We start from the raw sequence: 16381 nt of genomic DNA on the forward strand, positions 1-16381 counted from the left end.
TGTAAATTGTACTTTCAATAAAGCTTAAAAATAAGAAGAAAACCAATAGTACTTGGGACTTGCTTACTTTAGCTTTTTTTTTTCTTTTTCTGCCAGTCCTGGGCTTGAACTCAGGGCCTGAGCACTGTCCTTAGACTTTCTCAAGGCGAGAGCTCTACCTTGAGCCACAGCACCACTTCTGGCTTTTTCTATGTATGTGGTACTGAGGAATCGAACCCAGCTCTTCGTGCATGCTAGGCAGGCACTCTACCACTAGGCCAAACTCCTGGCCCCTACTTTAGCTTTTAAGATAAGACTACAGGCTACAAGAGAACTTAATAGGTTACATTTTCTGCATAATTTATTACAATAAAGGCTGTACCTCTCTAACATCATTGCATTATTACAGCACTACACGGAGTAAATAGTGTACCCATTTTACAGAGTTTTTTCCATTATTGGACTTTTTTTGAGACAGGGTCTCAAAAACAAGGAATGGCTGTAAGTTTCCTGCCAACAGGCGAGAAAGACGTGGCCTACAGAAGCACTGGTGTGCCTTAGACAAACAGCCTTTGCAGAGAGGGTGGCGTGGCACTTGACTTTGCAGGGAGGAAGGAGGACGTTGGCGGCAGGAGGGTGGCAAGGACCTGGCCTTTCACTTCCTCTCTCTGATGGCAGATGTAAATAAGCAGGAAGACCGTGGAGCAGACTTTCTGCTGCTCTTTAAACAAATTAGAGGTATTCAGCTGGCCAAGGAGCCAGGCCCTCTCTGGAGCCACATCCTCACCTGCATCCCTAGCTTGGAGCTGAATCAACTTGCGCATTTTCTATCCTGATAAAGGAAATACTAACTCTCGTGGGCTAACTCTTCTAGGCAGGCCCTCACAGTTTGATTCTCAAAGTCCAAGCCTCTTCCAACCATTACTCAAAAATTCATGTCTGGATTCCTTCTGAGAGCTCTGGGAAACAATCTGTTCCAGGCTTCTTGCCTTGGTTTGTAGATGTCTCTTCATGTTTTCTCCCTTCTATGAGCATCTCTGCCTAAACGTTGCCCTGTTTATGAAAATACTAGATCTATGGGTTAGGGCCCATCCAGATAGCCTCGGTTTAAAGATGGGCATCTCTGTAAAGACCCTATCTTTTCCTAAATAAGGTCGTGTATAGATGTACTGGTGTTAGGACTTCATATACAGATCTGGAGATACAGCTCATGAGAGCAGGCACATGGCCAGCCATGAACAAGAAAGCAGACAGCGCCCACCTCCCAGATCCCAGGATTCTAAATGTACCAAGCACCCTGGTTGTAACGAAGGAAGAACCGCTTACAGGGGTCCCACAACCTGGAAACAAATACCCTCACTCTGAACCATCAGGCAGTGTTCAAGAGGGGCCCATGAGTTCACACCCACCGATTTTCCCTCCCTGGTGCCTGCGGCAGTTATCATTGTCTCCAAACCATCCCCTCATATCTCTTCAGAAATACCTAATGCCCATTTCAATTGTTAGTCATGTCTTTCTGTGCATACTGTAAGTCCTGCGATCTTCTTTGTCTGCTGGTCTTTCCTTCCCGGCACTGGCATGGGGTTCTAGTTTTAGAGATAATACCTGTGGTACAAAGTCAGCTACGACGTCATCACACCCACGCAGCACTGCCAAGAGATAGTGAATTCCCATCACGCGAGGAAGAGCTCTGCTAGGCGCTGCGACTCGAGTGCAGCATCACACACTGCTGGGGACATCCTCCTGCCTTTGTGCGTTTCATTCACTCTTACAAGGAGAAACCTACCCTGGACATGACTAATCTGTCTCCTACTTTTGCCTATGAAAGGTATCAGACAAATCAAAGTTGTCCTTGGCAACATAAAGTTGATGTCCCAAAAATGGCAGAAATATCCAAGTCCTGTTTGACTCTTTTTTTTTTTTTATTGAAGAGATTCCTTTTAGTTTGGAAAGGAGGAACAGGAAACTTGGACATTAAAAAAGAAAAAGGAAGACAATTTAAAACAAGACTGCAAAACCTCTAAATCAATCTTATTGGAATTACGATTCATTATTTATAGGAATTAGGATTCATTATTTCAAGAAAATATGCAGAAAGGATCATGCTGTCATTGGCTGATTGTATCCGATTTGTTAGAGCCTTTCCCACAGATCCCCAAATACACATGAATCTAAACCTCATTCCCCCGCGTCCCCTGCCCCCAGCAAAGACGCTACAGGGGTGGTGTTAGAATTTCCCAGCACACCGCCTGCCACCTGGCTAAACTTCTACCCTGCTGCATTTTCTTGTTTGTCTTTCAGAACATGTCTAAAATCTGAAAGTCCTTCTTCAGTTGGCCTCACCACAACCAGTTGGGTCTAAGACGTCTACTAAACAACTTCAAATTTTACTATAACTTAATTACCATATTAAGTGACACACCTGCTGCCTGTAGTGACAAGATCACAAGAGGAATGAAAAGAGGTAGTGCCTGAATTCTGGAACACATATACCTACTCCAGGAAACAATAGGTATGTTGTCTATACTTTTATTAATCTGCCCCTCATTCGCGACCTCCCCATCTCTGAGGGCCTGAGAAGTTGATGTTTGGGCCAGATTGTGTATGTGTATGTGCATGTTTGTATCACATGATCAATCAACAGAGCCATGAAGTCCTGTGTTATAGGAATTAGGTTGAACCACACACAGTTTTTCTTAGATAACAGAAGCAGTAAAATTGGGCATAGAATTTGGTAGTCTACAAAGAAGAGGAAAGTTCTCAGGCCGGCTGCTGCATCTAGACCGGAGTCCTTTCTGCACTGTTTGAACCCAGAGAGGATAGCTGGGTCCCTCCATCCTTTGGACAGGTGTGTCACTTCCACAGCCTGGGGCTCTCACAGGCTGCCCTTCCACAGTGTCCACCCTAAAGGCAGCTCTACGGGGTCAAGCGCTTGCACTCCATCTGCTCTGCCGTCATCCTAACTCTATGATTTCCATCCTAGTGGTTCAGATGCATTTTTAATACCTCCTTGAGAGAGCAACCAGCATTGATGAGCTTCCTTGCGGGCTGTCCAAAGATCTTCACTGGGAGAAGGATCTCTGTAACCAGGACAAATGTACATCATAACAAGCTGAAGGTCAGGCCAAGGGCAGGAGTGGCTAAGGTAAAGCAAGTTACAATGGTTAGTGGTCTGGAGACAACCACGCACAGATTTTGAGTGTTGTCTCCAGCTGTTTTGACTCAGAGGGCTATTATTTGGGGATTATGGTTTTCCAGAAAACATTTTTCAAGAACACACACACACACTACTCCCCCAAAATGGAAATTCTACTAAAAATTTAACTGTTCATTGTTACAGGATTTAGCATGACTTTTCATACACTATCCTTGGCATTTTTAATATGTTCACAAAAAGATGGTCATGGTGGCCTCGTTTGAAAAAGCATGGAAAATTGTAACTCAGAGATGCATTTAAATAAATATGGTACATGATATATGGAATATATCACTATGCATGGTGTATGTAATATGTACTACTATATCATAATTTATATATTGTATATATAATGCATATAATAAATGTATACATAATGTATATAGTGATATATGTAATGTATACATGATGTTTGAAATATTATGCAGTGATTTTACTTTATTTTACTTTTATGTGTTGTTTTTGATCATTGCTGCGGTTGCTGGGATATATATATATATATATATATATATATATCACATTTTCTTGATCTGTTTGTTGTAGGGCATTTGGGCTATTTCCATAGCTTGGCTGTGCAACAATGGACATGGCTAGACAAGTGTCTTTACTGCATCCTAACGTGCCATGCTTTGGAGAAATGCCCAAGAGTGGTAGTGCTAGATCCAAAGGGAAGTTCCGTGTTTCGTTTTGTAGAGGATTCTACATACTGACTTCCATAGTGGTCGCACTAATTTGGATTTCCACCAACAGTGTAATATGGTTCCTTTTTCCTGCATCCCAGCCAACATTCGTTTTTGTTTGTACTCTTGATGATGGCCTTTCTCACTGGAGAGGAAGGTATCTCCACGGTCATTTGATTTGGTTCTAAAAGCGGTCTTTAGCCCAGGGCTCTTCATGGCTGACCATGCTCAGACAGCCCTTCAAAAGTAACAAGGCTTAGAAAGGATAGAATTTTATGAGGAGAACCATGAATGTATTTATTTATATTCTAATACCAAATCCCAGCTAACTGCCCTTTGCTCGTGAGTCTTTAGTGATCTGATCATGAATTAGAGCAGGGTGGCAACACATCTGTGATCCATGACTGTGTGAATTCAAGGCTACCTTAGACTATATAACAAAACCTGTTACACACACACACACACACACACACACACACACACACACACACACACAAATTGCTATTGGAATATTAGCGTAAGCACTTTTGCTTAAGCAATTCATCACTTTATTAGGCCAATAAACACTTTACCTTTTCATTACATTAATAAGCAGGTTTTTTTCTTTTTCCACTACTTTTTGCCATTTTCACAAAGTGGTTAAAGAGCTCTCTAAGAGTTAAAACACAGAAGTTAACATCTGGAGACATAAGAGACATATAGAGTTCACAAGCAGAAGGAAGTTAATAATGTGTTTCTGTGGGGTATGCTGTATGTCACAGCCGGTTCCTTATCAATTGCCAGTGGACTCTTGGCATGGGTGTGTTTTAGCTGTCTGATTACACACTGGTCTCTCGTTAGAGAGGCTACAGAGGTACCACAGCCCTCCTGTTCCCACTTATCTCCACCCTGACCAAAGGAGAACTGAAAGAGGAACCTACAGACCAGTGAGCAAGTGCACACAGCCCTAAACACCCAGCTTGGGACCCTTCTGTGTGCAGAACAGTTAGTAAGTTCACAGCGATGTCCTGAGGCCCCACACTGCTCATTGCCTTGAGGACTCAGAGCAGATATCTGATGTCCTTCACAAGCTGGAACACCTGCCATCACACTGAGTCACAACAAGAGTTGCTATCGGCTCAGCTCTTCTGACCTACCAGGCATGTCATGCGAGGCAATTTCTCTCAAGTGACACCACTGACGAGGGCCTGCCACCATTCTAGAATGCACATGCCCTGAATATCTGCACCATTCTCACTGCCTTAATTATTCTTTGCCTCTCTGAATACTTAAAATAAAGCTTATAATACCTTACTTAAAGGATATTTTGAAGAGTAAAAGAAATAATAGCCAGACACCCATGGCTCGTGCCTGTAATCTTAGCTTCTCACTCAGAAGGCTGAGGTCTAAGGATTGAAGTTCAAAGGCAGGAACGTCGTGAGACTTTTGTCTCCAATTAACCATCAGAAAACCAGAAGTGGTGCTGTGTCTCAAAATGGTAGAGCATTAGCCTTGAGTGCTCAGGGACAGTGCCCAGGCCCAGAGTTCAATCCCCACAACTGACAGGAACAAAAGAAAAGAAAAGAAAAAAGAAAGAATCAAAATGCTTGCCACAGTGCCTCGGGCCCGGCCATCGTGAGCGGCTGTGGAGGGTTGCTGGCTCCTCCAAGTCAGAGGAATAGCTGACCTGGCTTCAACCAGGAACATCCCTGAACTGCACCCTCCCACTCCAGCCAGTGACAGCGCGGACACCGCGCTCGTACCATGCCTCGCAGGAACCAGCACTTCCTTCACGTCTGCCTCGTCTCCCACTTCTCCTTCCTTGCCCGCACAGAGGAACAAGCCAAGGCCTGGGAGCATTTCCTTACTGAAAGGTAATGATGGACTTTGAAAAGAGAAACCCCATGCAGTCTCACTCTGTATACGGCCTTTGTCCCGCTTGCGTGGTAGATAGAATGTACGTACGGGGATGGAAAACAGCTTTAAACACTAGACTCCTGTTGCTGGCTGTGCCGCGCTCCGTTCTGTTAAAGCTGCCAGGAGGAACTGTGTCTCTGGTTAGTCACGGTGCCTCATCTGCCTCGTGTCAAACAATGCGGAGATTACTCACACACGCAGTGAGACAATACTTCTCCTTGTGCAATGCCAATGTTTGCTCTAACTACCAGCCTTCAAGTTTTGACTCTAAAAGAAGCTGGCAACCACCTGCTGTATCTTTTTTTAAAATTTTTTGTCATATATTTTTATTGTAGTTAATAGAAGGGTTACATTACATTCACCAGAGAGGAGGTGCATTACTTCACATACATTGATACCCCTTCTCATGTCTTGGTCCCCATTTCCCTCTCCCCACCCCCGCCCCACATCTTGTGTTCCCCCCTTCCCTATCAGACTTCAAATAACCAAATGAGCATATATACAATATATCAGATAACAAGGTGAAAGACTGTAACCATATGAGATAAGCAAGGGACAGAAAAAGAGATGAGGGATAACACAGTACATTAAGGACAACAATCACTCATTATATGGCTTTGGTTTCTATATCCTGGAGGTCCTTTCATTTAGCATCATCCTATATAGCCTTATGTATCTAGGTTTTGCTCTATTGCAAATCTCTGCTAGGAGAGACCAAGGTTTCTACTGATTATGACAAATGAGGGAAACCATTGAGCCTATGTTCCTTTGAGTCTGGCTTACTTCACTTAATAGGATTTTTTCTAAGTCTTTCCATTTCCTAACAAATGGGGCGATGTCATTCTTTCTGACAGCAACATAGAATTCCATTGTGTATAAATACCACATCTTGTTGATCCACTCATCAACTGAGGGACATCTGGGTTGGTTCCATATCTTTGCTACGGTGAATAGTGCTGCAATGAACATTGTTGTGCTAGTGGGTTTAGTATGTCCTTGTTTCTGGACTGTTGGGTAAATGTCAAGTAGTGGAATTGCTGGGTCATAGGGGAGCTCTATGTTTAGTCTTTTGAGGCACTGCCATACTGTTTTCCATAGTGGTTGAATGAATTTGCACTCCTGCCAACAGTGTAGTAGTGATCCCTCCTGGCCACATCCCCTCCAGCGTCTGTTGTTATTAGATTTCTTGATCCTGGCCATTCTAACTGGAGTGAGGTGGAATCTTAGAGTTGTTTTGATTTCACCTGCTGTATCTTTAGACAGCCAGTGACACTCCTCTGGCTCATTCTCCTGGAGACATCTATACTGTACATGCTGAGGAAGAAGATTGCTTGACTTCTTTTTTACACTGAGATGGAGTCATCTTTACAATCATGAAGAAATCACTCTAGCATCTTTGGCTTATCTATATTTTAAGTCAAACCTTAGGTATATATACAGAAATCTTTTAGCAACTGAGTCTTTCCAGGAGGAAAATAGGGTATGCTTCTCTTCTTTACCATTTTCCTGTCTTTCTTCTGTCCTCTACCACTGTCTTCCTAAGTCTGTCAGGAAACCCCTGATGGAGCAATGTGTCACTCTGTGTTCAGTGACACACTTTGCCGCCATAGTTTCAAAGGATGGATCTGGGGTAAAGCCTTTATTCTGGTTTATCTTCATACTGGAACATTTCATACACTCGTTGCATATTTATCTGTCTCTACTGTTGATTCTTCAGTCTCTGGAGAATGGGGCAGCCATGTCGTCTCCTTTCTATACTCAGAGCCCATCCTGCCTGTCGCAGCTTGGATATAAAGTATCCCCTCATGGGTTCCAGGAGAGTGGTGTCATGCTCAGGAGGTGGGGCCTAGGGAGAGGAAGTTAGGTCACCGGGCTGTGTCCTTGAAAGGGATGTTAGAACCCTGGCCCTACCTCTCTCTCCTCCTTGCTTTCTAGACACCAGGAGGTGAGTGACTTTGCCCCACCATAGCTGCCTGCTGTGCTTCTCAGCCTCACCACAGGCCCCAGAATGAAGTGACCAGGGACCCTGGACTGAAACCTCTGGGATTGTAAGCCAAAATAGAACTTCCTCCTCAGAAGTAGATGATGTTAGCTATTTTGTCACAGAAGTGGAAAGCTGATGGATATACATAATATATAGTAACAAATAGCTCTTGAGTAGTAAGTAAATTTCATATCTGAATCCATGGGGCTCAGTATCCTATGTAAGAAATACACCTTCACTGGGAGAAATAGCTTTTTAAAGACTACATTGTTTTTCATAGGTGTGAGGCCAGAATGTGAATTTGGTACTTTCCTACATGTGCTTCTCCATGTCCCTGGATGAACCACGGTTCAAGATGGAGTCCCTCAGACTTCTGTGCCAGGGCTGGCTTCATTCCACCATACCCACCCAAATCTCTTCCTTCTAAGTACAAGGATTACAGGCCTGAGCTGCTGTGCCTTCGCTGAGACTTCCAATTAGACTCCGAGGACCCCAGTGTGTGGCGCAGACTGCACTTAGTGGTTATTTGTCTCTGGGTTCAGTGTGAGCCTCTCCCTTTGGTGTTCAAGGGTAAGTGGGGGTTGGCAATGCATAAAGGAAGAAACAAGTTTTCTTTCTGAAAGTTCCATTCAGGGACAGAATGTCAGTCGAACAGAGTCATAGCCATTAAAAAAAAAAAAGCAAATTGTCATTTTCATTGAAATAGAAATCAGTATGATTGAACACATTTCCCTTTTTATGGAAGATCACATTTCACATCCTAGAGAATTGCAAGCTACCAAAAAGAGAGAAAAAAGAAGAAAGGAAAATGTTTACCAGTTTGATTTTATGATGACATTTCTATGTAGGTCTGAAAGGAGAAGACATCACTGAGACAACATGTCCTGTGAAAGAAAGGACGGTGGCCCATGCCCAAAGGAAGAGAGTGGAAACTCTACTGTGTGGCTGAGATTACAGCCATAAGCTACCATGCCTAGTTGTGCATGTGTGTGTTTAAGATTTAGAAAGGATTTATTTTAGTATAACTAGGTTACAATGGGGAGAAACAGAAAAAGAGAAAAAAATCCTGTGCGGGGAAATAGAAATAAAAGACTCTTATGTTTTTTGTTTTTGCTTTGTTTTTGTTTTTTAATGAGAGAGAAAATAGATAATTGAGTCCTTGGTAAAAAAAAGAACTACATAAATGCAAAAGAAACCAACTTGTCTACCTAAGAGGAATGAGAAGACTATTCTACCAGTCCCAGAACCTAGAACTCTAGACCACATTGAAGACTTCCTGCTTTTATTGATTATGGTTGTATGGCTTGTATAAAATATGAGACATGTTGGGCATTGTCCAGTTAGTTTAGTGTTGACAATCAAGTAGAGGATAACACTCAGAATAGGCCCCTTTGTAACAAAAATGAACTTTTAGCAAGAATTGGTGAAGTGCCAGATGCCCTGTGGACATGATCTCCTTCCTGCAGCCAGACCCAAGCAGTGCAGCACCGAGAGACCTGGAATGAGGGATGTGCAGGATACTAGGTTTGCTTGCAGGGAATAAAGGAAAAATGCTACATTTATTCAATACCCAGTTATACTCAAGAGGATGCAGAACTTAAACAAATTGTCAGTAGGAGCTTGTGTGGATCTCTGCCACGAAGACATCCAGGTCCTGTTCCTTACTCTAGGAGTTCTCTGATTTTCCTCTATGTGTTTTCCCCTACACAGATTCCAATCCTCTGCCACCACCCAACAAGGTACAGGTATGTGACCAGGCCTGGCCAATTAGTGGGTGTCTCGCCATCCTGTCTCACCATGACAGGTCAGGACCCCGGACAGACTATATTATATGATGAATGGATGAATGAAGAGTAACCGATGAATTGTACAGGAAAAGGTATTTTGGTGTCCATGGATCCAAAGACGCTGAGGTAAATTTGCCAAGCAGAGCCAGCATGGAGGATCTGGTGTCCAGCCACAAGTGTGAGCAGGTGAAGAGCCCTCAATGCAGGACATTGCCGCTCACAGCCATAATCCTAGCTGCCTTAGAAGGCTGGGATCTGAGTGAGGATCACAGTTCAAAGCCAGCCCAGACAGCAAAGTCTGTGAGACTCCAATGAGCCACCAGAAAACGAGAAGCAGGCTGAGTCTCAAAATGGTAAAGTGCTAGCCTTGTGCAAAAGAGTTCATAGGCAGGGTCCAGGCCCCAAGCTCAGGCCCTGAAACTACTCCCCCCCCCAAAAAAACCCCAAAACCCAGCTTCCGAGGACTGCGCCGCCTCCTCCTGCAGCCTGCCCGGCTCCCACAGGGAAAGGCTCTCTGCTGAGGCACCCCAAAACACCCCAGTCACGCAGGCGTGCTGGCACCGTCTTCCACGTGTTGGCGTGCACCCTCGTGGTTTCTGGCTGGCAGATTTTGTGAGGAGCACTGTGTGGTGTGATCCCCGGCTCTGCCTGGAGTTCGAGGCCTTGCCCAGCGTGGTGCCACGCGGTGCTGCGCGCTCTGCTCCCGGGATCGCGGCCACCGCACCCAGCGAGTCTGCTGCCACGTCATCCAGGACCCAAAAATATGCGACTGGTCAGCGCGGTGCTGGACACGGAGCCTCGGGGCCCTGGAGAGCCCTCGGGGTCCAGAGGGCCATGGGGAGCCCCCAGGGTCCTGGCGAGCTCTCGGGGCCCTCGGTGTCCTGGCGAGCCCCCGGGGTCCTGGAGAGCCCTTGGGGTCCTCGGGGTCCTGGAGAGCCCTCGGGTCCTTGGGGCCATGGGGAGCCCCCGGGGTCCTCGGTGTCCTGGCGAGCCCCCGGGGTCCTGGAGAGCCCTTGGGGTCCTCGGGGTCCTGGAGAGCCCTCGGGTCCTTGGGGCCCTGGGGAGCCCCCGGTGTCCTGGAGAGCCCTCGGGGTCCTCGGGGTCCTGGCGAGCCCCCGGGGTCCTGGAGAGCCCTTGGGGTCCTCGGGGTCCTGGTGAGCCCCCGGGGTCCTCGGGGTCCTGGCGAGCCCTCGGGGTCCTGGAGAGCCCTTGGGGTCCTGGGGATCCTGGAGAGCCCTTGGGGTCCTGGGGAGCCCTCGGGGCCCTGGTGAGCCCCCGGGGTCCTCGGGGCCCTGGCGAGCACTCGGGGTCCTCGCGAGTCCTCGGGGCCCTAGGGGTCCTGGCGAGCCCTCGGGGTCCTGGAGAGCCCCCGGGGTCCTGGAGAGCCCTTGGGGTCCTGGGGATCCTGGAGAGCCCTCGGGGTCCTGAAGAGCCCCCGGGGTCCTGGCGAGCCTTCGGGGCCCTGGGGGTCCTGGCGAGCCCCCCGGGGTCCTCGGGGTCCTGGCGAGCCCTCGGGGCCCTCGGGGTCCGGAGCAGAGGGCGGCCGGGTTAGCAGGTCGTCCCTCACTGGAGTGGACGCTCAGTTCCCCCGACGCCGTCCGGCCGCGGCCCCCGTCCACCGGTGGTGCGGCCACCCCGGGTGCCCAGCCTCTCGAGGGCGGAGCCCCGGGCCCCCCAGCACCGTGGCGGGGAGCGGTGCTGCGCCTTCGGGGGCCGGGAGTGGAAGGCGCCCCGCGAGGCGCGCCGCGGGCAGGTGGGGCGTGCGTGCTGTGGGGCCTCGGTCCGGCCCCCCGTTACCGCGCGGCGGGAGGGGAGGGGAACGAACCCCCCCCCCCCCCGCGACCATTGGCCGCGTCCGCTTCCCGCCGGGCGTCGATCGATCGCGGCGGGGGAGAGGCGGGGCGAGGCTGGCGCGGCTCCCTCCCTCCCGGCCCGGGTCCGCGCCGCCCGCGGCCGGCCGGGCGAGCCGCGCTGTCGTCATCCCCCCGCGGGGTCGGCGCGCGGGGAGCGGGGACGGGGAGGATGCTGCGGGCCGCGCCCCGCCCCGCCGCCCGCGCCGCGCGCCCCGGCTCCGCCCGGGCCTGGGGCGCCCGGTGAAGCGGCCGGGGCCTCGGGGAGCGCGTGCGCCCGGGAGTGCGCGCCGGGGCGCGCCGTGCGCGGGACCGGGCCCGCGCGGCCCCTTTGTGCGGCCGCGACCATGTGGGTGAACCCCGAGGAGGTGCTGCTGGCCAACGCGCTGTGGGTCACCGAGCGGGCGAACCCCTACTTCATCCTGCAGCGGAGGAAGGGCCACGCGGGCGACGGCGGCGGCGGCGGCGGCCTGGCAGGTGAGCAGCCCGCGGCCCCCGGGCCCGCCCGGGACGCCGCCCGCGCCCAGGCCCCGGCCCCGCGCGGCCGGGGTGGACGGGAACCCGGGGCGCCCTGGCGGGGACGAGGGCAAGGGAGGAGGAGGGCGGCTTCAGTCCCCTCGCTGCCTTTCTGGGCACAAGGCCTTTTGTTCCCCAGCAGAGGAGCTGCTGTGGTCATTTCCCACCGAGCTTGGGAGGGACCGGGGGATGAATAAGTGAAAAAGAAGAATCCTCTCGTGGCTCCGGGCTAGACTTAAAGCAAAGCGACTTAGCTGGCTCTGGTTGCTTAAAAAAAAGAAAAAGAAAAAAGGATTGGCTGTGTAACTATTTTAACTAGTTACTGGGTTGCTTCCTAAACCTTCTCCCGAGGTAGCCAAGACCTCCTCTCACCCTGGATTAGAAAATCCATCCAACCCTCATCTCAAGTAGCACCATATTGGAAAGAGCTCTCTTTATTGACTAAACAAGCTTGCATGGCCGGAGATTTCAAGGGATCCTGAACTCACAGCATAGGAGAGAAACCAGACCTCCGCTTCCCTTGTGTCGGTTCAGATGAACACAAACTGAAATAGTTGTTGCAGCAACAAAAGAAAGTTAGGAGGAAACACTGCAGAAAATAGAGGGCTTTGGACCTGTTCGGAGGTGAGGCTTATGATGTCAGCCTCCAGGAGCTGTGGCCTGCTGGGAAAACGTTTTCACTGAGCCTCCGGGAAGCATTCTTGATAAGATATGCATGTCATTGTGATTGTTTATACACTAGTTTTCTCAGGATTAAAAGTCAAGGGTCATGTAGTGCGAAATGTACTGACACCTTAGAAAGGCTTTGATAGCACATCAGGCTACCTGCCTTTTAAGATGAATTTCCTTGTTCCTTTTCTCTTAGAAGTTATGTAGCCATAATATACAACTTGTATTTCCACTACTGGGGATCAACCTAGTTTGGCTTTCTTGAAACCTAGTACAATGTATGAAGTGGCGAGGTTCACGGTGGAAAAGATTTCCGGCTTGAGTTCACCTTTGATACTAGTAACTATTGAGTGTCCCCTCTCTCTCTCTCTCTCTCTCTCTCTCTCTCTCTCTCTCTCTCTCTCTCTCTCTCTCTCTCTCTCGTCTCCAATTGGAAGTAGAAATAGCAGGGCTTCAGAGCCTCTTTTTCCTATTTCATATTTCACTTAGACTCCATGTCATTGATGACTTGTAAGATGGGTAAAATTATATCACAGCAATCACCACTGTTCTTTCTAGATCAATTGGAATTAGCTCCCTGGGTGCAAATATTCCAATCAACAAAAGCTATTTTCAACCAACAGATTGGCTACCATGTCAAATGCGGCAGGAAAATCGTACAAAGCCTTGTGCTGTGTTTAAGTGTATTCCAGGCCCAGTGAGAGTTCCTTTATTTGCTCAATAACTTGCTAAATCATTAATAAGGATTTGATGGCAGCTTTGCAAGTGCCACTGTCATGGAGCTCAGAGCCTGGCAGAAGACAGATGTGGTCAGAATGGTCACTTACATGAACACAAAGGTACTGCTTCAATGGGTGCCCTCTAAACCAGAATCCTACCTAGTGCACAGGGAGGGTTTAGAGAAAGACCACTCAAAAGACAGAGGCTGCGCTCTTGGAATATTGAAAGTTATAGCCGTGAGGATTTTCAGCCTAGGCCAGAAAATCACTACTGTTATCCCAAAAAAAAGGTGGAGCCCAGGAGAAGCGGCCACGGCTAGAGTTTCTTCAGCACACAGAGCGGACATACGCTTGCGGGCTTCTCTTCTTCTGCCCTTCCACCTTCTGCCATTACGTTTCCACCAACAGAACTTAGAGGAAGCCGGGTGGGCAGGGAGCCTTTGTCAGGTGGTCCCTCAAGACCAGCCTCCCAAAGACCGACCTGGTCGGAACAGCTTACTGAAATAGCCAGTGCAATCTCCCGAGGAGAGAAACTCGCTGTGAACCCAGCACAGGGATGGGCGTGGCCGTGGGGGCCAAGGGAATGACTGAGGAGTAAAGGAAGAAATGGGCGGTGAGAGAGAAGGTTATGGGAGACTGGGAGATCACAGGACTTTTCTAGAATGTACAATATGTGCCCAGTCAGCAAATGGAGGATGACAGACAATCAAGAAACCTGTCCAAGGTCGGCAGTGTGGATGGTCTTCGTGGTGTGGGGTGTGGATGTGGACATCGGAAACGGTGCGAAATGATGGACACGATGCAGAAAGAAGTTATGTATTGGGTTTGTTTAACCATTTTTCACTGAGGTTTCATACGCATGGATAAGTGTGTTGAACACAGTGGGGTGCAGAGTGAGGCTGGGAGTTTGGCCTAGTGGTAGAGTGCCTGCCTAGCATGCATGAAGACCCGGGGTTGATTCCTCATACATAGAAAAAAGACAGAAGTGGTGCTGAGGCTCAAGTGGTAGAGCTCTAGCCTTGAGAAAGTCCAAGGACAGTGCTCAGGCCCTGAGCTCAATCCCAGGACTGGCAAAAATTGAGTACAGATTGCCATAATAATCACAAATGAACACTTTGCAACTCACACTAAGATTATTTTTAAAAAGCAGACGATATTATCACTCTCTGAAGGGTTTCTATACTCGTTCCTCCGAGGGGAAAGACTGTCCTGAATGATATTCAGTAAAACCTTTTCTTGATTTTTCTCTCAGTTCCTCCCTCTCCCCACCCCCCAACACCATATTCCTAACACAAGATTTTGGCTTTGATATTTTGTTTTGTTTTGTTTCCTGACAAAGGAATGGGATGGAATCGTTGAGTGCATTTGCTTATCTGGATCCTTTAGCTCATTGTTCAGTTTGTAATAGAGAACATTTATCGACAAGCCGGAGTGCGTTGATCTGCCCTTTATCCCATGTCCTTGGTGAAGTTTTGGGTTGTCTATCCGGGATATCGTGGATGCTGTGGCTATGATCTTTCGTGATTCACAGTGCCTGGAACCTCGCGGTTCTATTTGGCCACATCCAGGAGGAAAGCAAGCCTGCAGGACACGCATGGTGAGCGCGGGCAGATAACCTCCGGCGGGTTCTGACGTGGTTGTCCAGTATGCCACGCTCCATGCCTTGGCCAGTGCCGTGAGTGTCGGTAAGTTTCTCCTCTGTGCTGGCATCATAGAAATACCCAGTGTGAAGTCGGTTTGTATGCTGGGGGAGTCCACTGTTCATGAAAAGGATTTCCATTTGCTGACTTGCCTGATCCTCTCCATACTGAGAAGAGAGGGTTTTTAAAAAATAACGATCATATCCAAATCTTATACCCAAGATTTGATTTTTTCCCAGTGTTAGGACTTGGCTGTCCTATGCAGGGTCTTTCTCTACTATAAAGGTTTAAGGGTTGCTTCTATATGGTTTTCTAGAAACTTTATAGATGGAATTGGTTTTGCATGTTGTGCAAAATCCGAAGTCCGATTTCCTTCATATGCTGTTAGATTCCAGCATACTTAGAAATGTCAACTTCAAAAGAAGGCTGTGGTGTTAAAAATACGTTTGAATGCCGTGGTGTTTAGACTGTGAACTTCATGGAGATGTAAGAGAGAAGAGGCACATTTCTGTTGCTGGGCCATAACTAGCCTGGCGATCCAGCCTGGGGGGTGAATTTATGAGAGTTTAGAATGAACTCATATGATCACAGACCAGTGAGCATAGAAATGGATGGTTTCATTTGAGCTAGAACATTGACCCAGCTGGGAATTTCACTTTTTACACCCATTGGGGAACTCCAGAACTGGGAAAAGTTTGTGTCTGGTAACTACACAAACAAGGATCTCCCTGGGGTGGGGAGGGGGTGGAGAGAAAGCAGTGGTTATTGTCGTTGCTGTCTTTTTTCTGTTTCTTCTTTCGTGCCAGTATTATGGCTTGGACACAAGGCCTGGGTGAGATGTCCCTTAAGCTTTTTTGTTCAAGGATGGCACTAAATTGCTTGAACTACTGGCTTTGGGGTGGCTACCTGGAGGTAAAAGTCTCACAGACTTTCCTGCCTCAGCTGGCTTTGAACTGGGATTCTGAGATCTCTGCCTCCTGAGGAGCTAGGATTACAAGTGTGAGGCACACAGCTTTGGCTTTGCCTGTCAGCATCAGTTTATTGCGTGGCTCTAGCTGTTTACTGTCTAGTTCAGCTCCACTGTTTCTCCTGCTCTCCACTGCAGAACTCCACTAAACACTTGCACTTGGGCAATGTTTGGGTGTAGGGAGCAGAAAGCTAGGAGACTCTCTGAGCGGGTGATCAATTCTCTGGCCTGCACAAAGAGCTGCTCCTGTCTTCTCCACAGTCCCATTTCCCTAAAACTTGCCTGGCAGGAATTTGCTAGTGAAGGTGAGAGTCAATGGCTGATCTTAGCTTACACTTTAAACAAAGGTAATCTCCCCTTAGCCTATCTAGTCCTGTGTTTGTGGTTTTTTGTTTGTTTGTTTGTTTTAGTGGCTTACTTGCCCTTAATGCCCTTCCTTTCCTTCCCTTTGTTTTTTTTCTGTGTAGGTACCAGGACTTGAACTTCAAACCTTAAACT

The 16381-nt window shown here is 48.2% G+C and overlaps 1 protein-coding gene across 1 annotated transcript in view; it reads left to right on the forward strand.

The window, feature by feature from the left end:
- Positions 1–11650: 11650 nt before the first annotated feature.
- Positions 11651–16381, forward strand: part of Tbc1d9 (TBC1 domain family member 9) — a 59929-nt gene continuing 55198 nt past the window's right edge. Inside the window, exon 1 of the mRNA XM_090356916.1 lies at positions 11651–11849. Within this exon, the coding sequence (XP_090213042.1) occupies positions 11720–11849 (130 nt within the window). The 5' untranslated portion in view covers positions 11651–11719. The remainder of the gene's footprint in view (positions 11850–16381) is intronic.

The sequence above is a fragment of the Megascapheus bottae genome, chromosome 23, assembly GCF_031878675.1.
Source record: "Megascapheus bottae isolate mThoBot1 chromosome 23, mThoBot2.hap1, whole genome shotgun sequence".
Classification (NCBI taxonomy): domain Eukaryota; kingdom Metazoa; phylum Chordata; class Mammalia; order Rodentia; family Geomyidae; genus Megascapheus; species Megascapheus bottae.